Source organism: Procambarus clarkii, chromosome 90, assembly GCF_040958095.1.
Source record: "Procambarus clarkii isolate CNS0578487 chromosome 90, FALCON_Pclarkii_2.0, whole genome shotgun sequence".
Lineage (NCBI taxonomy): Eukaryota > Metazoa > Arthropoda > Malacostraca > Decapoda > Cambaridae > Procambarus > Procambarus clarkii.
This window is the reverse complement of record NC_091239.1, coordinates 12,769,444-12,792,189: the sequence shown is the minus strand read 5'-3', so window position 1 is coordinate 12,792,189 and position 22,746 is coordinate 12,769,444. Positions and strand designations below refer to the sequence as shown.

At 45.6% G+C, this 22,746-nt stretch overlaps 1 protein-coding gene across 1 annotated transcript; it reads right to left on the bottom strand.

Annotated features, from left to right (window-relative positions):
- Positions 1–9,574: 9,574 nt before the first annotated feature.
- LOC123749078 (uncharacterized) lies at positions 9,575–13,882 on the bottom strand. The gene is made up of 2 exons (XM_045731190.1): positions 13,869–13,882; positions 9,575–11,021 (listed from the first exon to the last, which is right to left on the bottom strand). Exons 1-2 carry the CDS (start codon positions 13,880–13,882, stop codon positions 9,575–9,577), a joined length of 1,461 nt encoding a protein of 486 aa, XP_045587146.1.
- Positions 13,883–22,746: the final 8,864 nt, after the last annotated feature.

The following is a 22,746-nucleotide window of genomic DNA, read 5'->3' as shown; positions in this document are numbered from 1 at the left end:
AAAACTGTGGTTTCCAACACGTGGCAGGGAAGGGGGGGAGGGGGGGGACACGTGCGTATGTGTATATATATATATATATATATATATATATATATATATATATATATATATATATATATATATGTCGTACCTAGTAGCCAGAGCGCACTTCTCAGCCTACTATGCAAGGCCCGATTTGCCTAATAAGCCAAGTTTTCCTGAATTAATATACTTTCTCTAATTTTTTTCTTATGAAATGATAAAGCTACCCATTTCATTACGTATGAGGTAATTTTTTTTTATTGGAGTTAAAATTAACGTAGATATACGACGGAACCTAACCAACCCTACCTAACCTATTTTTATTGGTTAGGTTAGGTTAGGAAGCCTAAAGAGTTAGGTTAGGTTAGGTTAGGTAGGTTAGGTAGTCGAAAAACAATTAATTCATGAAAACTTGGCTTATTAGGCAAATCGGGCCTTACATAGTAGGCTGAGAAGTGCGTTCTGGCTACTAGGTACGACATATATATATATATATATATATATATATATATATATATATATATATATATATATATATATATATATATATATATATATATATATATACAGGGATTCCAAAATGTTATTCGGGGTTTAAATTTGCATGAATATTACATTAGAGTGGGTAGAGTTCCTGGCTCTTTTGCCTCTATTACAACCCGCTGACCTCTAGGGCCGGGTCTGTTATTGTTGGCAAATTGCATCGACAATTATCTGCTGCCCAATATGAACCAACACACACAAAACAAATGACTACCGCTATTCAGCCTAGAACTCGGCAATTAACACATAAACACATGATGACAATGGTGTGTGTGTGTGTGGGTGGGGGGGTTGTGTGTGTGTGTGTGGTGTGTGTGTGGGTGGGGGGGTTGTGTGTGTGTGTGTGGTGTGTGTGTGTGTGGTGTGTGTGTGGGTGGGGGGGTTGTGTGTGTGTGTGTGGTGTGTGTGTGGGGGGGGGGTGTGGGTGTGTGTGTGTGGGGGGGGGGTGTGGGGGTGTGTGTGTGGGGGGGGGGTGTTGTGTGTGTGTGTGGGGGGGGGGGTGTGTGTTGGGGGTGGGGGGGGGGTGTGGGTGGGTGTGTGTGGGTGTGTGTGTGTGTGTGGGTGTGTGTGTGTGTGTGTGTGTGGGGGGGGGGGTGTTGTGTGTGTGGGTGGGGGGGTTGTGTGTGTGTGTGGGGGGGGGGGGGGTGTGGGGGGTGTGTGTGTGGGGGGGGGGTGTTGTGTGTGTGTGTGGGGGGGGGTGTGTGTGTTGGGGTGGGGGGGGGGGGGTGTGGGTGGGTGTGTGTGGGTGTGTGTGTGTGTGTGTGTGGGGGTGTGTGTGTGTGTGTGTGTGTGTGTACTCACCTAGTTGTGCTTGCGGGGGTTGAGCTCTGGTTCTTTGGTCCCGCCTCTCAACCGTCAATCAACTGGTGTACAGGTTCCTGAGCCTATTGGGCTCTATCATATCTACACTTAAAACTGTGTATGGGGTCAGCCTCCACCACATCACTGCCTAATGCATTCCACCTGTTAACTAAAAGTTAACTAATCTCTATGGTTCATTTGGGTACTCAATTTCCACCTGTGTTTGTGTACTACCCATGCTAAATACTTTGTATTTATCTACCTGTTAATTCCTCTGAGAATTTAGTATGTGGTAATCATGTCTCCTCTGACTTTTTTTCTGTCTTCCAGTGACGGGAGATTTGAGTAGTTATTCCTCGTAGAATTTCCTTGTAGTGGTGATTTTGGGTGGTGATTGTGGTGGGACCTCTCTCTCTCTCTCTCTCTCTCTCTCTCTCTCTCTCTCTCTCTCTCTCTCTCTCTCTCTCTATCTATCTATCTCTCTCTCTCTCTCTCTCTCTCTCTCTATCTCTCCTTCACTTACAAAGTTCAAAGTATCGACTCAAGTGTAAAGAGATTAAGTTAGAGGGGGTTACTCCCCCAATCTCCCCACTCCCCTCTCTCCCCAACCCCACTCCCCTCTCTCCCCAACCCACCCTCCCCCACCCCCCTAAAAGGCAGTAAACTCATCATTCTCAGTTAATTACCGTTCGCTAAATTCGCAGTCAATAGCTTGTTTATGGGAGTCAGTCTCCCGTGGTGCCCCTCTCTCTCTCACTGGCTGGCTGGTAGATTGTGGTGGATAACTGGGTGATTGTGGTAGCCAGTTGATTGTGGGGCAACTGGGTTGATTGTTGTGATCAACCAGTCAGCCAGTTAGCCTGTGTAGTGGCTACCTGGGATGACTGTGGTGATTGTGCTAATCACCCGGGTGATTGTGGTGACCGATTGTGGTTGAGTGTGATTGATGGGTTGTGATTGTGGCCCAGCGCTGGTAAATTGTTTGTAAATATCTGGGTGATTGTGGTGAATGGCTGGCGGTTGTGGTTAGTGATTGTGGCGGATGACTTAATTACTAATTACTGGTAATTGTGGTTGATAACTTGTGCTTAGCGGCTAATTGTGGTAGATGGCCAGAGAGTGCCAGCACCAGGCACCCCACAGAGTGCCAGCAGGCACCCCACAGAGAGCCAGCAGGCACCCCACAGAGAGCCAGCAGGCACCCCCACAGAGTGCCACCAGGCACCCTAGTGACCAGAGATCCACCAGGCACCCCACAGAGTGCCACCAGGCACCCCTAGTGACCAGAGAGCCACCAGGCACCCCACAGTGTGCCATCAGGCACCCCTAGTGACCAGAGATCCACCAGGCACCCCACAGAGTGCCACCAGGCACCCCAGTGACCAGAGAGCCAGCAGGTACCTCACAGAGTGCCACCAGGCACCCCTAGTGACCAGAGAGCCACCAGGCACCCCACAGAGAGCCACCAGGCACCCCATAGAGTGCCACCAGGCACCCCACAGAGTGCCACCAGGCACCACTAGTGACCAGAGAGCCAGCAGGCACCCCACAGAGTGCCACCAGGCACCCCTAGTGACCAGAGAGCCACCAGGCACCTCACAGAGTGCCACCAGGCACCCCTAGTGACCAGAGAGCCACCAGGCACCCCACAGAGTGCCACCAGGCACCCCTAGTGACCAGAGAACCAGCAGCCACCCCACAGAGTGCCACCAGGCACCCCTAGTGACCAGAGAGCCACCAGGCACCCCACAGAGTGCCACCAGGCACCCCTAGTGACCAGAGAGCCACCAGGCACCTCAGAGTGCCACCAGGCACCCCTAGTGACCAGAGTGCCACCAGGCACCTCACAGAGTGCCACCAGGCACCCCTAGTGACCATAGAGCCACCAGGCACCTCACAGAGTGCCATCAGGCACCCCTAGTGACCAGAGAGCCACCAGGCACCCCACAGAGTGCCACCAGGCACCCCTAGTGACCAGAGAGCCACCAGGCACCCCACAGAGTGCCACCAGCAGGAAGAAGGCACTAACTCGCTTGCAAATTGGGATTCTCATTTGTGCCAGGTTCCGGAGGGTGACTCTAGATATTGGGGCTCTGTCCCAGAGTGGTGGGAGGGCAGGGGGAAGGGAGGGGAGATGGGAAAGGGAGATGGGAAGGGAGATGAGAAGAGGAGGAGGAGAGATGGGAAGGGGAGATGAGAGATGGGAAGGGAGATGGGAAGGGAGATGGGAAGGGGAGATGAGAAGGGAGAGGAGAGATGGGAAGGGAGATGGGAAGGAGAGGAGACATGGGAGAGGAGATGGGAAGGGGAGGAGAGATGGGAAGGGAGATGGGAAGGGATAGGAGGGGGGGGGGAATAGACTGAGGAAGGAATAGGAGAGGAGAGAGCGGACGGGAGAGTAGAAGGAATGGTAGTAAAGGGAAAGGGGAGGGAAAGAATAAACGAGAAAAGAAATGGAGGATGGGAAAGGGGAGATACGCTTAAGGATGAATGGAAAGAACAAGAGAAGAGGACCTGTTTAAAGGAAAGGGGTAGATTTGCTGAAAGGAAGGGGTAGATGTGCTGAAAGAAAGGGGTACATTTGCTGAAAGGGGTAGATGTGGTGAAGGGAAGGTTTAGATGTGCTGAAAGGAAGGGGTAGATTTGCTGAAAGAAAGGGGTAGATTTGCTGAAAGGAAGGGGTAGATGTGCTGAAAGGAAGGGGTAGATTTGCTGAAAGGAAGGGTAGATTTGCTGAAAGGAAGGGGTAGATATGCTGAAAGGAAGGGGTAGATTTGCTGAAAGGAAGGGGTAGATTTGCTGAAAGGAAGGGGTAGATGTGCTGAAAGGAAGGGGTAGATATACTGAAAGGAAGGGGTAGATTTACTGAAAGGAAGGGTAGATTTGCTGAAATGAAGGTGTAGATATGCTGAAAGGAAGGGGTAGATTTGCTGAAAGGAAGGGGTAGATTTGCTGAAAGGAAGGGGTAGATGTGCTGAAAGGAAGGGTAGATTTGCTGAAAGGAAGGGGTAGATATGCTGAAAGGAAGGGGTAGATTTGCTGAAAGGAAGGGGTAGATGTGCTGAAAGGAAGGGGTAGATATACTGAAAGGAAGGGGTAGATTTGCTGAAAGGAAGGGTAGATTTGCTGAAATGAAGGTGTAGATATGCTGAAAGGAAGGGGTAGATTTGCTGAAAGGAAGGGGTAGATGTGCTGAAAGGAAGGGGTAGATATACTGAAAGGAAGGGGGTAGATATGCTGAAAGGAAGGGGTAGATATGCTGAAAGGAAGGGGTAGATATGCTGAAAGGAAGGGTAGATTTGCTGAAAGGAAGGGGTAGATGTACTGAAAGAAAGGGGTAGATATGCTGAAAGGAACGGGTAGATTTGCTGAAAGGAAGGGGTAGATTTGCTGAAAGGGGTAGATTTGCTGAAAGGGGTAGATTTGCTGAAAGGAAGGGGTAGATTTGCTGAAAGGAAGGGGGTAGATACGCTTAATTCCATGTAATTAATTTCATTAATTCAATTAAATACATTAATTTAATAAATTCCTTTAATTTAATAACACTCTTTGAGGGGTTATCTTGAGGTTATCTTGAGATGATTTCGGGGCTTTAGTGTCCCCGCGGCCCGGTCCTCGACCAGGCCTCCACCCCCAGGAAGCAGCCCGTGACAGCTGACTAACACCCAGGTACCTATTTTACTGCTAGGTAACAGGGGCATAGGGTGAAAAAGAAACTCTGCCCATTGTTTCTCGCCGGCGCCTGGGATCGAACCCGGGACCACAGGATCACAAGTCCATCGTGCTGTCCGCTCGGCCGACCGGGGTTATTAAATAACTGCAAAGACCTGTTCTTGATGGCTTCAAGAACTCACAAATACAACTTATTTTTTACTCATAAACACAACCTTGTTTACAGACATGGTTAGCGCGGTCTAACGACCCTAAAACGCTTATAAGCGTTGCTAGCAGTCAAAGGGATAAGACCCCTAATTACTATCAAATTACTATCTAATTACTATCAGGCTAAATAAATTCGATAAACGATGACTTTTGTAGTTTAATGTGATGATTTATTCTCGTTTCTTCTAATCATTAACATCTGTGTTAGTTTCAGGTATTAATATATTTTTTAAATATAAAATATTCATATTGAGAAGATATTGTCAAAAGAAAATACCAAAGACTATGGAGAATATAATTTAATAAAAAATTTTATAACTGATCTTGCATATTATCTGTTGATTCGTGTTCAAACCTGATTGTGCCTGGATTGTACCTGGTTGATGGGGTTCTGGGAGTTGTTCTACTCCCCAAGCCCAACCAGAGGCTCAGGCTTGACTTGTGAGAGTTTGGTCCACCAGGCTGTTGCTTGGAGCGGCCCGCAGGCCCACATATACCTGGTTGATGGGGTTCTGGGAGTTCTTCTACTCCCCAAGCCCGGCCCGAGGCCAGGCTCGACTTGTGAGAGTTTGGTCCACCAGGCTGTTGCTTGGAGCGGCCCGCAGGGCCACACATATACCTGGTTGATGGGGTTCTGGGAGTTCTTCTACTCCCCAAGCCCGGCCCGAGGCCAGGCTCGACTTGTGAGAGTTTGGTCCACCAGGCTGTTGCTTGGAGCGGCCCGCAGGCCCACACATATACCTGGTTGATGGGGTTCTGGGAGTTCTTCTACTCCCCAAGCCCAACCAGGGGCTCAGGCTTGACTTGTGAGAGCTTGGACCAACAGGCTGTTGCTTGGAGCGGCCCACAGGCCCACATATCCACCGCAGCCCGGTTGGTCCGGCACTTCTTGAAGAAATCTAGTCAGTTTTCTCTTGAAAACGTCCACATTTTGTATTCCGGCAATATTTCTTACATTAACTTGTATGATTCATACAAGCAATCTGACCACACACATCTTAAATAAATACCTGCGAGTTTAAATACTTAAACGGTTTTAACGGTTTTAACGGCTTTAACGCCAAGAATACCTGTACAAGAAGAGGTTGTAGGTGCATTCTGGATACCAAGACTGTCACAGCATATCTCCAATGATTTTTTTCCGTAATACAAATATTGTGATGAAAGTTTCACTACTCTCTCTGTCTCTCTCTCTCTCTCTCTCTCTCTCTCTCTCTCTGTCTCTCTGTCTCTCTGTCTCTGTCTCTGTCTCTGTCTCTCTCTCTCTCTCTCTCTCTCTCTCTCTCTCTCCCTCTCTCTCTCTCTCTCTCTCTCTCTCTCTCTCTCTCTCTCTCTCTCTGTCTCTCTCTGTCTGTCTCTCTCTCTCTCTCTCTCTCTCTCTCTCTCTCTCTCTCCCTCTCTCTCTCTCTCTCTCTCTCTCTCTCTCTCTCTCTCTCTCTCTCTCTCTCTCTCTCTCTGTCTCTCTTTCTCTCTCTCTCTCTCTCTCTCTCTCTCTCTCTCTCCCTCTCTCTCTCTGTCTCTCTGTCTCTCTGTCTCTCTCTCTCTCTCTCTCTCTCTCTCTCTCTCTCTCTCTCTCTCTCTCTCTCTCTCTCTGTCTCTCTCTCTCTCTCTCTCTCTCTCTCTCTCTCTCTCTCTCTGTCTCTCTCTCTCTCTCTCTCTCTCTCTCTCTCTCTCTCTCTCTCTCTCTCTCTCTCTCTCTCTGTCTCTCTCTCTCTCTCTCTCTGTCTCTCTCTCTGTCTCTCTCTCTCTCTCTCTCTCTCTCTCTCTCTCTCTCTCTCTCTTTCTCTCTCGTGCAAACAGTTTGAGCTCCGGAATCTGAATAACCTTTTGCAACTATCTACAATTACCATCTGCGCAATTGGGCTTCGAACCAGTTTGCTGCTGTATGACGAGAGAGAGAGAGAAAAATAGCCAGAAAGAGAATTAGTGAGAACAAGAGAGGAATAGCGAGAAAGAGAAGAATCCCCCAAACTAACTCGCTGGATCTCTCATGTGCTGAGTCGTTAATGCTCTTGCACGCTAGGGGCGTGGAATCCAAGCCTAGGTGGAAGCCAAGCCTGTTCCCTACACCTGTGTGTTGAACTTCAACGCCCCCCCCCCCAACAACACCGGGTTGGGGGAGGGGGAGGGGAGGCCAAGCCTGTTCCCTACACCTGTGTGTTGAACTCCAACGACCCCCCAACAACACCGGGTTGGGGGAGGGGGAGGGGGGGGAGGGGGAGGGGGAGGGGGGGGGTCAAGCCTGATGAGCAGGATAGGTGTGGGGTGTCAGTAGTTTGGTGAGGTGAGCCAGGGGTGGCTTGTTCAGGTGATTAACGATGATTGGGCCACGTTTTGATAGGGGTAATGAATGCTTGATGGAGAGTGGTGTGTGTGTGTGTGTGTGTGTGTGTGTGTGTGTGTGTGTGTGTGTGTGTGTGTGTGTGTGTGTGTGTGTGTGTGTACTCACCTAGTTGTGTTTGCGGGGGTTGAGCTTTGGCTCTTTGGTCCCGCCTGTCAACTGTCCAACTGTGTGTACTCACCTAGTTGTGTTTGCGGGGGTTGAGCTCTGGCTCTTTGGTCCCGCCTCTCAACCGTCAATCAACAGGTGTACAGATTCCTGAGCCTATCGGGCTCTGTCATATCTACACTTGAAACTGTGTATGGAGTCAGCCTCCACCACATCACCCCCTAATGCATTCCATTTGTCAACCACTCTGACACTAAAAAAGTTCTTTCTAATATCTCTGTGGCTCATTTGGGCACTCAGTTTCCACCTGTGTCCCCTTGTGCGTGTTCCCCTTGTGTTAAATAGACTGTCTTTATCTACCCTATCAATCCCCTTCAGAATCTTGAATGTGGTGATCATGTCCCCCCTAACTCTTCTGTCTTCCAGCGAAGTGAGGTTTAATTCCCGTAGTCTCTCCTCGTAGCTCATACCTCTCAGCTCGGGAGCTCATACCTCTCAGCTCGGGTGTGTGTGTGTGTGTGTGTGTGTGTGTGTGTGTGTGTGTGTGTGTGTGTGTGTGTGTGTGTGTGTGTGTGTACTCACCTAGTTGTGTTTGCGGGGGTTGAGCTTTGGCTCTTTGGTCCCGCCTGTCAACTGTCCAACTGTGTGTGTGTGTGTGTGTGTGTGTGTGTGTGTGTGTGTGTGTGTGTGTGTGTGTGTGTGTGTGTGTGTGTGTGTGGTGTATTGTGTGTGGTGTATTGTGTGTGTGTATATTTAGTTAATTAATTTCTTTTACTATCTTCCTCTACTTCTCTATTTCTCTCACTATCTCCCTCCTTCAATACCTCTCTCTCTCTCTCAACCCCCCCCCCTTCATCATCTTTTTAAATTCATGGTTCACTCTGCTTTTCAGACTACCAATGAGCTTGTCCGGGCCTGAGTGTAATGGCCCCCCGTGCTGTTAGTGGTGGATCGTCGACGGTTCACTAATTAGCGGGGCCATTTGCATAAGTCAGGGTAATGCTTACGTAATACCCTGAATGTGACCTCTATTGCCTCCCCACCCTCTTAACCCCCCATTACCCCCCACTATGCCCCCCCTACCCCTTTCCTAATTTTTTTTTTCATCCATTTCTATTACCAATTTTCAACCCCCACCCCCCCTTACACAAGCCTTCAGGTCGGGGGGGGGGGTGTAATTAGCTAGGTGTAATTACCTAAGGGTAGTTACAGGATGAGAGCTACGCTCGTGGTGTCCCGTCTTCCCAACACTCTTTGTCATATAACGCTTTGAAACTACTGACGGTCTTGGCCTCCACCACCTTCTCCCCTAACTTTTTTTTTTTTGTGTGTGTGTGTGTGTGTGTGTGTGTGTGTGTGTGTGTGTGTGTGTGTGTGTGTGTGTGTGTGTGTGTGTGTGTGTGTGTGTGTGTGTATATATACCCCCCCCCTATCTGAACTAACCTAATTGTGTTTGCTCTAGACACTTATTCAACTGTTATAAAGTTTCTTGAGATTATAAAATGTATTTATTCACTCCCTACACCTGAACTGACTCCATGAATGAGTGCATGAATGAGTAAATGAGTGCATACATGAATGACCTATGCACCTCCCCCCCACCCCACCCCCCACCACCACCACCCCACCCCACCCCTCCTGGTCCTGTATACACCGAATTAAGTTTAGACAGGTGAGTGATTGCAGTGCATCATTGCAATCCTGTATCGAAGCAACAATTCAGAAAATATTTGACAACTAGGAATGTATTTTTAATCCTGGAGAGAGCATCTGTTTTTTAATATTTTGTATTCAGGAAAGGATGAAAAATTCACTGAAAAAAATGTGAATTTTTTAGTTATATGTAATTTTTTTTTAATTTTTTTTACAATTATTCAATTACATAACAGCATAGCTGTAACCAGTGACCATGTGGTTAATGTTTACAGGTATGTGGTCGCTAGTTACAGGTATGTGGTCACTTCTTACAGGTATGTGGTTACTTGTTACAGGTATGTGGTCACTAGTTAGAGGTATGTGGTTACTTGTTACAGGCATGTGGTCACTTGTTACAGGTATGTGGTCACTAGTTACAGGTATGTGGGCAGTTGTTACAGTTATGTGGTTACCTGTTACAGGTATGTGGTCACTTGTTACAGGTATGTGGTCACTAGTTACAGGTATGTGGTCACTTGTTACAGGTATGTGGTTACTTGTTACAGGTATGTGGTCACTTGTTACAGGTATGTGGTTACTTGTTACAGGTATGTGGTCGCTAGTTACAGGTATGTGGTTACTAGATACAGGTATGTGGTCACTAGTTACAGGTATGTGGTCACTAGTTACAGGTATGTGGTTACTGGTTACAGGTATGTGGTCACTTGTTACAGGTATGTGGTCACTTGTTACAGGTATGTGGTTACTGGTTACAGGTATGTGGTCACTTGTTACAGTTATGTGGTTACCTGTTACAGGTATGTGGTCACTTGTTACAGGTATGTGGTCACTTGTTACAGGTATGTGGTTACTGGTTACAGGTATGTGGTCACTTGTTACAGGTATGTGGTCACTTGTTACAGGTATGTGGTCACTTGTTACAGGTATGTGGTTACTAGTTACAGGTATGTGGTCACTTGTTACAGGTATGTGGTCACTAGTTACAGGTATGTGGTCACTAGTTACAGGTATGTGGTCACTTGTTACAGGTATGTGGTCACTAGTTACAGGTATGTGGTTACTGGTTACAGGTATGTGGTCACTAGTTACAGGTATGTGGTTACTGGTTACAGGTATGTGGGCACTAGTTACAGGTATGTGGTCACTTGTTACAGGTATGTGGTCACTAGTTACAGGTATGTGGTTACTGGTTACAGGTATGTGGTCACTAGTTACAGGTATGTGGTCACTGGTTACAGGTATGTGGTTACTGGTTACAGGTATGTGGTCACTTGTTACAGGTATGTGGTCACTAGTTACAGGTATGTGGTCACTTGTTACAGGTATGTGGTCACTAGTTACAGGTATGTGGTCACTTGTTACAGGTATGTGGTCACTTGTTACAGGTATGTGGTCACTTGTTACAGGTATGTGGTTACTGGTTACAGGTATGTGGTCACTAGTTACAGGTATGTGGGCACTTGTTACAGGTATGTGGTCACTAGTTACAGGTATGTGGGCAGTTGTTACAGGTATGTGGTCACTAGTTACAGGTATGTGGGCACTAGTTACAGGTATGTGGTTACTGGTTACAGGTATGTGGGCACTAGATACAGGTATGTGGTTACTAGTTACAGGTATGTGGGTACTTGTTACAGGTATGTGGTCAATTGTTTGAGGTATGTGGAAGCTGGTCAGAATTGCATTTCACCTTTGTTAACACACATTAATGACACTATGTAAAAAGCCACACGGAACACAGTTTATGTAGAACAGACGTAAATATGTGTATGTATGTATGTAGGTTAGATTAGTAGTTTAAAACCACTACAATCACCTTCTGTGGTTGATTGTTCAATAAATCCCTGAACTATATGTTTAACACATCTCTCACCCTGTCCATGGAGGACAGAAGAAAATGTATATATGCTGGTTAGCATTGTAAATGTCTGGCCACGTCTGTGGTAGGAAAAAAGGTTTCTGATATGTGTAAATGATCTCCCAGAAGTCATCATCCCAGGTCATCTCCCAGATGACCTAGACAAACTGCAGGAATGGTCCAACAAATGGCTACTAAAGTTCAACCCAACTAAATGCAAGGTGAAGAAACTAGGCGGTGGAAACAGGAGGTAAGACACAGGATACAGAATAGGAGATAAAGTCCTTCATGAAACGGACAGAAAGAAAGATCTAGAAGTTGATATCACACCAAATCTGTCTCCTGAAGCCCACATCAAGAGAATAACATCAGCGGTGTATGCGAGGCTGGCTAACATCAGAACAGCGTTCAGGAACCTGTGTAAGGAATCCTTCAGAACCTTGTATACCACATATGTAAGACCAATCCTGGAGTATGCGGCCCCAGCATGGAGCCCGTACCTTATCAAGCACAAGACGAAGCTGGAAAAAGTTCAAAGGTATGCCACTAGGCTAGTCCCAGAACTAAGAGGCATGAGTTATGAGCAAAGGCTGCATGCATTGCACCTCACGTCACTTTAAGATATAAGAGCTCGGGGAGACATGATCACCACATACAAAATTCTCAGGGGAATTGACTGGGGGATGGATTATTTAACACGGGTGGTACACGCACAAGGGGACACAGGTGGAAGCTGAGTACCCTCATGAGCCACAGAGACGTTAGAAAGAACTTTTTCAGTGTCAGAGTAGTTAGTAAATGGAATGCACTAGGCAGTGATGTGGTGGAGGCTGACTCCATACACAGTTTCAAGTGTAGATATGATAGAGCCCAGTAGGCTCAGGAACCTGTACACCAGTTGATTGACAGTTGAGAGGCGGGACCAAAGAGCCAGAGCTCAACCCCCGCAAACACAACTAAGTGAGTACACACACACGCACGCAAACACACGCACACGCACGCACCAACCACCAACTGACCAAGCACAAACGGCCCCTTTGCATGCACTCAGTTCAAAATCCAGGTGACCTAACTCGCTCTCTTTAACCGGATTCCGACGTTATCCGGCGAAATTGGTTTTGTCCCGATTAGCCGGTATGAGCTGTATGTAACCTAATGTTTTCAAACTTTCAAATATCGCCAACGGTTAAAAGTTGTTAACGGTCAGAGAAAAAACAAAAGAGAAAGAGAGAACAATATATGCTATTAGAGGGATATGAAATACGTGTATCAAAGAGAAAAATGCAATGTAGATATCTAAAACATATTGAGTTTACGAAAGGAAATGTAATTTTATATATATATATATATATATATATATATATATATATATATATATATATATATATATATATATATATATATATATATATATATATATATATATATGAGCGAAAAAGTGAGATTAATAATTCTAACACGAACTTTCTCAATATTTCTCATGTTTCTTTTTACTGACGATGGTAATTGAAAAATCAATTCTCCAAAATTAATTTTTATTTCTAGTCTGATGCGACGCTTGAACGCGTTTCGTAATAACTTATTACATTTTCAAAGAAAATGTCATTTTCATTTTCTTTGAAAATGTAATAAGCACCCCCCTCACAGAACCCCCTGACACCACCCCCCTCACAGCCCCCCCCCCCAATCCCCCTGACACCAGGGCAGAAGGGGCACCCAGGAACGAATGGCTGGCAGCCCAAAGAGGTCTTAAATTGTTCCAGAGTCCAAGTGAGGGAGAGGGGAAGAGAGAGGGGAGGATATAGGTGAGAGAGAGAGAGAGAGAGAGAGAGAGAGAGAGAGAGAGAGAGAGAGAGAGAGAGAGAGAGAGAGAGAGAGAGAGAGAGAGAGAGAGAGGTGAGAGAGAGAGAGAGGCGAGAGGAGAAATGGGAGAGGAATGAGACACGGAAAGAATGACTCAGAAACAAGAGACAGAAGATAAAGAGAAAGAAAGGAGAAAGCGATATGAGACAAGTATTAAGAACACAGATAATAATAATAACTATTATTATTATTTATATTATTGCTATTAAAAAATGACCATTGCGACTATTACTCCTAATATCACTATTAATATCAAGAGAATTAGTATTTTCCCCCCAAAAAATAATAACAGGAGAATCGTGACCCATTGAAAGACACAATATTGGTAATGGACAAAGAATCTCGAGCCTCTATAAGGAGATTGAAGTCGACTCCCAGCGCGTTTGATGTGTTATAATATATATACCAGGGGGTTTGCCAACCTTTCGGACCTCACGGACCACTAAAATCATAATTTTAAATCCCGCGGACCACTAATAAGATTCGATGGACCACTAATATGATTCGATGGACCACTAATATGATTCGACAGACCACTAATAGGATTCGATGGACCACTAATATGATTCAACGGACCACTAATATGATTCGAAGGACCACTAATATGATTTGACGAACCATTAATATGATTCAAAGGACCACTAATATGATTTGACGGACTACTAATATGATTCGAAGGACCACAAATATGATTCTACGAACAACCAATATGATTCGACAGATCACCAATATGATTCAACAGACCCCCTTTTAAAGCCTTTATCTCCAACAGTCAATTTGTGTTGAAGCAATTACTTGCTTTTGCACATTTTGACGCATTCTTTGAGTATATTCTCTTGGTTTTGTAGCTAAATCCGGATGTGTGTTATGATTGCAAGTGTGTTTGGAGTTAGGAAGGTTTCTTGGCATCATTGGATAACCTCTCAGAATACACAAGACAAAGTGCCCATGGATGCTGCAGCTCACGACCAAGTTCTCGAATAAATCCAAATTTTCAAGTAGTTTGAATTCTATTTTCTCGTTATTTTGAGATTTTTCTTCGCCTCCAGTTGGAATGTTCTTGCTAATGGTGGCTGACAAGGGCTCAGCTATCAGAGCAACACATTCATCAGAGGAACACACTCATCAAAGCAACACACTCATCAAGGCAACACTCCCTCCCGTCTCCTTGGATAATAAAGAGCACCAGATTTATAATTTGATGGGACGGGGAAGTCGATTATTTTAACCCGAGGTCTTCCAGCCATCTGAGTTTTTCCCGCTGTGTTTCACCTTATTCCACACTTCCTCTCTCCTCTCTCTCTCTCTCTCCCTCTCTTTCTTTGAATTTATGCATTAGCTTCGTAGAGTAATCGAGCAGGAGGCATTATTGAACCCCTTTCGATTCCATTTTTCATGAAGAAACTTAACCTTTCTCTCTCACCGTTGGTCTTTCCCGCGTTTTCTTTTTAAATTTTTTACCCTCCATCGGTTCGATTTTCCCGCCTTTTTCACGTTTCCCGCCATTGGTGTTCCCTGAACAAGAAAATTGGCTCTCACTTGGCGGCAACGCCGACGATCTTCATGCGATGAGATTTTGCATTTAAATTCCAACCATTTTTCCAGACGGCCAGGCCCAAACAGCCGGGAAAATTGAAGTTGAGCTGGCTATGGCTTTATTTCCGGCCCACAAAGGAAAGTTATTATCCCCCGCGCTCTCGGCTTCTCTATTTCTTGCACCATTGGCTCCTCGAGCAGCTCAGCCGTCCTGGGCTTTGGCAAGCTGTCGCTTTGCCTTCACTATGGATACATCTCTCGCTCGATCCCCCGATGTAATCATTACGTTATGGAGGGGGGGGGGGGAGGGGGTAGTTATGACGTAATGTAGAAATGGGTGCAGTGCACCTGTGAGGTATGGGAATTTAGGTGTACTCATCTAATGTGCTTGCAGGGGTTGGGCTTTAGCTCTTTGGTCCCGCCTTTCAACTGTCAATCAACTGGTGTACAGGTTCCTGAGCCTATTGGGTTCTATCATATCTACATTTGAAACTGTGTATGGAGTCAGCCTCCACCACATCACGTGTGTGTGGATTCACCTAGTTGTGTTTGCGGGGGTTGAGCTCTGGCTCTTTGGTCCCGCCTCTCAACCGTCAATCAACTGGTGTACAGGTTCCTGAGCCTATTGGGCTCTATCATATCTACACTTGAAACTGTGTATGGAGTCAGCCTCCACCACATCACTTCCTAATGCATTCCATCTCCCAGGTGTGGGAGATGTTGGGGGGGGGGGTGTTGGTTCCTGGTATGTGGTAGATATTAAAGTATGGTACACAGTTGAAGATAAAAATGACAATATGAGCCTTACGGGGTTATTCATGCCCATACCAGCTCTTGACGGTGTCTCAATCCTCATCAATCATCAACCATCGGTAATGAGTAGTTGAGCGCGAAGTTTGAGGGGTAAAGGGAAGAGCCTCAATCTTCATTTAGATGTTATGTACAAAGCATCTGAATTATGGGTGGACATTAGAGTTAAAGCAGGTGATGTACCATCTGATTGAAATGGAAATTGACACACACACAAAGGGATATGGACCACCAGAAAGTACCAAAATGTAGTGATGGACCACCAGAAAGTACCAATATATAGTGATGGACCACCAGAAAGTACCAAAATGTAGTGATGGATCACCAGAAAGTACCAATATATAGTGATGGACCACCAGAAAGTACCAAAATGTAGTGATGGATCACCAGAAAGTACCAATATATAGTGATGGACCACCAGAAAGTACCAATATATAGTGATGGACCACCAGAAAGTACCAATATATAGTGATGGACCACCAGAAAGTACCAATATGTGGTGATGGATCACCAGGAAGTACCAATATGTAGTGATGGACCACCAGAAAGTACCAATATGTGGTGATGGATCACCAGAAAGTACCAATATATAGTGATGGACCACCAGAAAGTACCAATATGTGGTGATGGATCACCAGAAAGTACCAATATGTAGTGATGGACCACCAGAAAGTACCAAAATGTGGTGATGGATCACCAGAAAGTACCAATATGTAGTGATGGACCACCAGAAAGTACCAATATGTGGTGATGGATCACCAGAAAGTACCAATATATAGTGATGAACCACCAGAAAGTACCAATATATAGTGATGGACCACCAGAAAGTACCAATATGTAGTGATGGACCACCAGAAAGTACCAATATGTAGTGATGGACCACCAGAAAGTACCAAAATGTAGTGATGGACCACCAGAAAGTACCAATATATAGTGATGGACCACCAGAAAGTACCAAAATGTAGTGATGGATCACCAGAAAGTACCAATATATAGTGATGGACCACCAGAAAGTACCAAAATGTAGTGATGGATCACCAGAAAGTACCAATATATAGTGATGGACCACCAGAAAGTACCAATATGTAGTGATGGACCACCAGAAAGTACCAATATATAGTGATGGACCACCAGAAAGTACCAATATATAGTGATGGACCACCAGAAAGTACCAATATGTAGTGATGGACCACCAGAAAGTACCAATATATAGTGATGGACCACCAGAAAGTACCAATATGTGGTGATGGATCACCAGAAAGTACCAAAATGTAGTGATGGACCACCAGAAAGTACCAATATGTAGTGATGGACCACCAGAAAGTACCAATATATAGTGATGGACCACCAGAAAGTACCAATATGTAGTGATGGACCACCAGAAAGTACCAAAATATGAAATAAGTCAATAAACATTTTATAATGGACCAAATACACACGTATACACCTATGCCAGCAATATACGTTTTCAAACAAACTTGTAAGACATAAAAATGCAACCAATTTCGGTCAAAAAAATGGAAAACGCGCAGGAAAGAAGAGGATAGATGGAGCAATCAGGAAACAGATAGACCCTATAAGAAAGCAATACTTCCTTGTCTCTTCTAAGATAGCGTCTCAGCCTCCCAAGATGGCGGCAGCGACCTAAAAGATATCAAGTTGGGTCTATACCCAAGATATCACCTTGGCTCTACACCCAAGATATCACCTTGGGGTCTACACCCAAGATATCACCTTGGGGTCTACACCCAAGATATCACCTTGGCTCTACACCCAAGATATCGCCTTGGGGTCTACACCCAAGATATCACCTTGGCTCTACACCCAAGATATCACCTTGGCTCTACACCCAAGATATCACCTTGGGGTCTACACGCAAGATATCACCTTGGCTCTACACCCAAGATATCACCTTGGGGTCAGCACCCAAGATATCTCTCCTGAATCCCAGTTATCTTATCATTTGTAACCACGAGACGTGAATCAAAGTGATGAGTAACTCTCACATGAGGAAGCGGATGAGTCAGGACCCAACAGATGTTTTTTGTTGGTTAAGATTCGCTAGGTGGAACCAAAAGCTCCAAGTAGCACGGGCTATGGCGATCCCGCAGGACCCAACAGAGCCTTCATCTGGCACACAGTTGCCAGATGAACAATCAGTAGGGTCAATTTCACACGTAAATAGCCATGAAATCGGGTCAATCGAGTATATGAAGGCTCTGGTATACAGGTCGATTTTGGGTGGATCGTGTTCCTTGCATGAAAGATACTTTGCCTTGAGGTTACTTTTTCATTGCTTTATTGATGTAAATGATTAGTTCAAGTGAGTTTGTGTGTGTATGTGTGTGTGTGTGTGTGTGTGTGTGTGTCTCTGTCTGTCTGTCTGTCTGTCTGTCTGTCTGTCTGTCTGTCTGTCTGTCTCTCTCTCTCTCTCTCTCTCTCTCTCTCTCTCTCTCTCTCTCTCTCTCTCTCTCTCTCTCGTCACTGGAGGAGGTGAAATCTATCAGTAGCGCATTGGTCTTCGTTTGATGAGTGTGCAGATCACCATTTGCGTGAAGAATACCCATGAGACTCATCTACAAGGGCGTAACCCATCTCACCCCCATCTGCCACTCTCTCTCTCTCTCTCTCTCTCTCTCTCTCTCTCTCTCTCTCTCTCTCTCTCTCCCTTGCCGATTCCATTAGCGCCGCACAATTCACCCCTTACCCATTATTTAGTAACCATTTGTTACACACGGCCTCAACCCCTTAAAACTGTATTCATCTCATACTCAAGAGAGATATAACCCTCCTCCCCTACTTTTTTACTCACGCCACACAAAAAACATTGTACTCACTTATTCACCTCCAAAACACCCCCCTTAAACCCCCCCCCCCTTAATCACCCTACCCCCCCCCCCCCTCTCCTTTGTGTGGGGGGGGGGGAGGAGGGGGGAAGGCGTCCAGTCTGAACAATGGACCACGTGCAAGCAATTATAGGCTGGTAAGTCACATAGGGTTGACCACCCCCTTTAATTGAACCCCCCCCTACCCCCCCAATTCCCGCCCCCCCCCCCCCCAGCTCGTTATGGCTTAAACTGCTTGTTATATGGCTTTAACTGCCGCTAGCTTTAACTGCTGATTTACGACTTTAACTACTCTGAGGTTTCTTCTAGGTAGGAGTTTTTTGGGGGAGAGAGAGAGAGAGAGAGAGAGAGAGAGAGAGAGAGAGAGAGAGAGAGAGAGAGAGAGAGAGAGAGAGAGAGAGAGAGAGAGAGAGAGAGAGAGAGAGAGAGACAGAGACAGAGACAGAGACAGAGACAGAGAGACAGACAGAGAGAGACAGAGACAGAGACAGAGAGAGGAAAAAGCAAGGCAGTTGACGGAGGCATCAGAAAAACACTATGTTCATCAACTACAAAATATATAACTCGGGTGACAGGTAAACAGAGGAGACAGGTGCTAAGAAACAATAGGTATAATAGGTGAGAGGGGAAATTATTGATAAAGGGACAAATGAACAAATCCACAAGGCCGTAGGTTCGAACCTAGTGTGATTTCTGTGTATAAAAAAGGCAGAATAGGGAAGAAAATGATAACTAAGAGACGTGAAAAAGGCAGAAAAGGTAGAGTAAGGGGGGGGCGGAAGGGAATTATCAGGGGGAAAGCGCCAAGCCATGACGACTATATAGCACTGGGTCAGGATAAGGATTTGGGATGGGACGGAGGGAAGGAATGGTGCCCCAACCACTTGTATGGACGGTCGGGGGATTGAACGCCGACCTGCATGAAGCGAGACCGTCGCTCTACCGTTCAGCACAAGAGGTTGGACAAGGGGCGGGGAAGCACCTGTCTTCTCACTCAAGAAAACTTTTATGACATTTTTAAGACGACCTCAACGTCAAAACTGGTACGGTTTGGGGGAATTTAAGACCACCTCAAAATTGACGTTCTAAGGAACTATTCACTATCGCCCTCTGCTAAGCTGAGTAGCCTACGTTTGGATGTTTTAGGATCTTGAGGTTATCTTGAGATGATTTCGGGGCTTTAGTGTCCCCGCGGCCCGGTCCTCGACCAGGCCTCCACCCCCCAGGAAGCAGCCCGTGACAGCTGACTAACACCCAGGTACCTATTTTACTGCTAGGTAACAGGGGCATAGGGTGAAAGAAACTCTGCCCATTGTTTCTTGCCGGCGCCCGGGATCGAACCTGGGACCACACGATCACAAGTCCAGTGTGCTGTCCGCTCGGCCGACCGGAGGATAGGCTAAACAGCTCTATTTTTAACGGAGTGTTAATGGACAGGACGAACTCGGTAACGGGATAAACAGAATAGCATAGAAAAAAGGAGTTTTCATTCAAATACTCCAGTAAACAAAGAACAAATCCACAAGAGCCGTGACGAGGATTCGAACCTACGTCTGAGATCATCCCAGACGCTGCCTTTAATCGCTTGAGCTACGACATGGTCAAAAGAGTTGAAATCAAAAGTTCTACTGGACTTGGATCCTGCAGCCTCTCCGAGACACAAAGAGTGTTACTCCAATAAAGATCAATAAGAAACAAGGACAAAAATACGACCCTTGTAGAACAAACACACCAACATACACAAACGACAAAGAAGAAAATTAAGATGAATTAAAATTCCAGCAAAGACAACAACAGCAAACTCCCGAGAGGGAATACAACCTATACAACAACAACCAGAGGATGACAACACCAGCATCAAAATTAGAGAAGCCAAAAAGCACCATCTGGGACAAGCGGGACCTGCTCCGTCTCTTGTTACAACCGACCAAACACATGTGACCAATTACGCGGGAACGCGTAAGTTGTGGAGGGCAAGGTGGCAACATTCTCATTTCTCCCGCTCATTATTAACCGCCTCTACGCCCATTATAACCCGTATATCCGCCTCATATCCCTATACCAACGGGGTCATTACCTCACTTTCCCACTGCCTGCGCCGAAATATATCCTCTGGGTGTCATATACGAGTATTTTTCCATCCAAAAAACAGAATACCGTTATTTCGGAGGGTGAAAACAAAGGTGGCGGCAACACTGCGCGCGCGGGCTGGCTGGCTGGCTGGTGACAATGGAAGATCGCTTTGCGCGCACCCCCATCATCATCCTCTCTTTTTTTATTGTAATTGACCGATAACAGACCATTACGCGGGATGGTGCCCTTGGGAGACCCGGGGAAGTGCGGCCCGGCTCGCAAGGGATAGAGACTGAGGGGGGATAGCAGGATAGGAAGAGCCAGGAGCCTCCCCATAGTAAACAAACCCAGAACAGGGACGCGGAATTGAATGGGTGTTTTAGCAATGCTTTGTGAATGGGGGAATTAATTGTAAACTGTAGTGGATTTACCTTGAGTAAACACACGAATGATTGAGAATAATTTCTCCTCTGACAGCCGATCAACTAGGCTATTTCTGCCTCTTAAACGATAATAATCAATACCAATTCAACCATAGAATTCTGGTAGACACGTCAACATTAATATATATTGAACTGGCACAAATTAAGAACATTTTAACCGTCTTAACTACCCATGACGTAACAGAGCCATTTAACTCCCCATGACGTAACAGAGCCATTTAACTACCCATGACGTAACAGAGCCATTTAACTACCCATGACGTAACAGAGCCATTTAACTACCCATGACGTAACAGAGCCATTTAACTCCCCATGACGTAACAGAGCCATTTAACTACCCCATGACGTAACAGAGCCATTTAACTACCCCATGACGTAACAGAGCCATTTAACTACCCATGACGTAACAGAGCCATTTAACTACCCCGAGTTGACACCCTCCTGTACAATGAGTTGACACCCTCCTGTACAATGACTTGACACCCTCCTGTACAATGACTTGACACCCTCCTGTATAATGCATTGACAACCTCCTGTATAATGACTTGACACCCTCCTGTATAATGACTTGACACCCTCCTGTATAATGACTTGACACCCTCCTGTATAATGCATTGACAACCTCCTGTATAATGACTTGACACCCTCCTGTATAATGCATTGACAACCTCCTGTATAATGACTTGACACCCTCCTGTATAATGACTTGACACCCTCCTGTATAATGAGTTGACACCCTCCTGTATAATGACTTGACACGCTCCTGTATAATGCATTGACACCCTCCTGTATAATGACTTGACACCCTCCTGTACAATGACTTGACACCCTCCTGTATAATGACTTGACACCCTCCTGTATAATGACTTGACACCCTCCTGTATAATGACTTGACACCCTCCTGTATAATGACTTGACACCCTCCTGTATAATGACTTGACACCCTCCTGTACAATGACTTGACACCCTCCTGTACAATGACTTGACACCCTCCTGTATAATGACTTGACACCCTCCTGTATAATGACTTGACACCCTCCTGTACAATGACTTGACACCCTGCTGTACAATGAGTTGACACCCTGCTGTATAATGAGTTGTAAAATTCCTGTATAACTTGTATAATTCCTGAGTGTATGAAGTAATTATAGAGCTCAAAGTACCTCATACCATTTGGTCTGAAGTCACTGATAACAGGACAATCACAGATATAGTGTTGGGGAGTTATGTCCTCTTAAGTAAGACTGAAAAGTAAAGTTTTTTTCCATTCAGAGGGTTATAAACCTATGGAACCGCCTACCCGCTGAAGCTGTAAATGCGAAAATCCAGCTAGAAAAATAGCATTAGGACAATTGGGGGGATTTAACAAGCCGCCGGCTTTGTGCCCTCGTCGAGGCCACTAGATAGTGGCAATGGGTAAATTCAGGTAAATATGTTGACCAGACCACACACTTAGAAGGTAAAGGGACGACGACGTTTCGGTCCGTCTTGGATCATTCTCGACTTGAGAATTGTCCAGGACGGACCGAAACGTCGTCGTCCCTTCACTTTCTAGTGTGTGTGGTTTGGTCAACATATTTCAGCCACGTTATTGTGACTCCTCGTCTGCTTTAGGTAAATATATGCGTAAATAAATTCCATATCGCTTCTCAAATCTTGAGAGTGACAAGGAAAGCTACACACTATCTCTTATCTCTTAGAACTACGTAGGTAAACAAAATCATATTTGTTTACTACACTGTCGGTGCTACACAAGTTGAAAAAAGATAGTTTTGCTTAGAAATATTCTTATTTTATAAGAAAATTTGACGTGAATAAGTGGTAAGTGATCATGGATAAGCTCCGATATGCCAGTGTTGTGATTGGCTACAGCTGGAAGATGAAAAATGTTACCTTCTCCCTGATTGGATAAACTAAAAGCCCTAGTGACATCTAGCGAGACCTAAATGAACTACTTAAAATTCT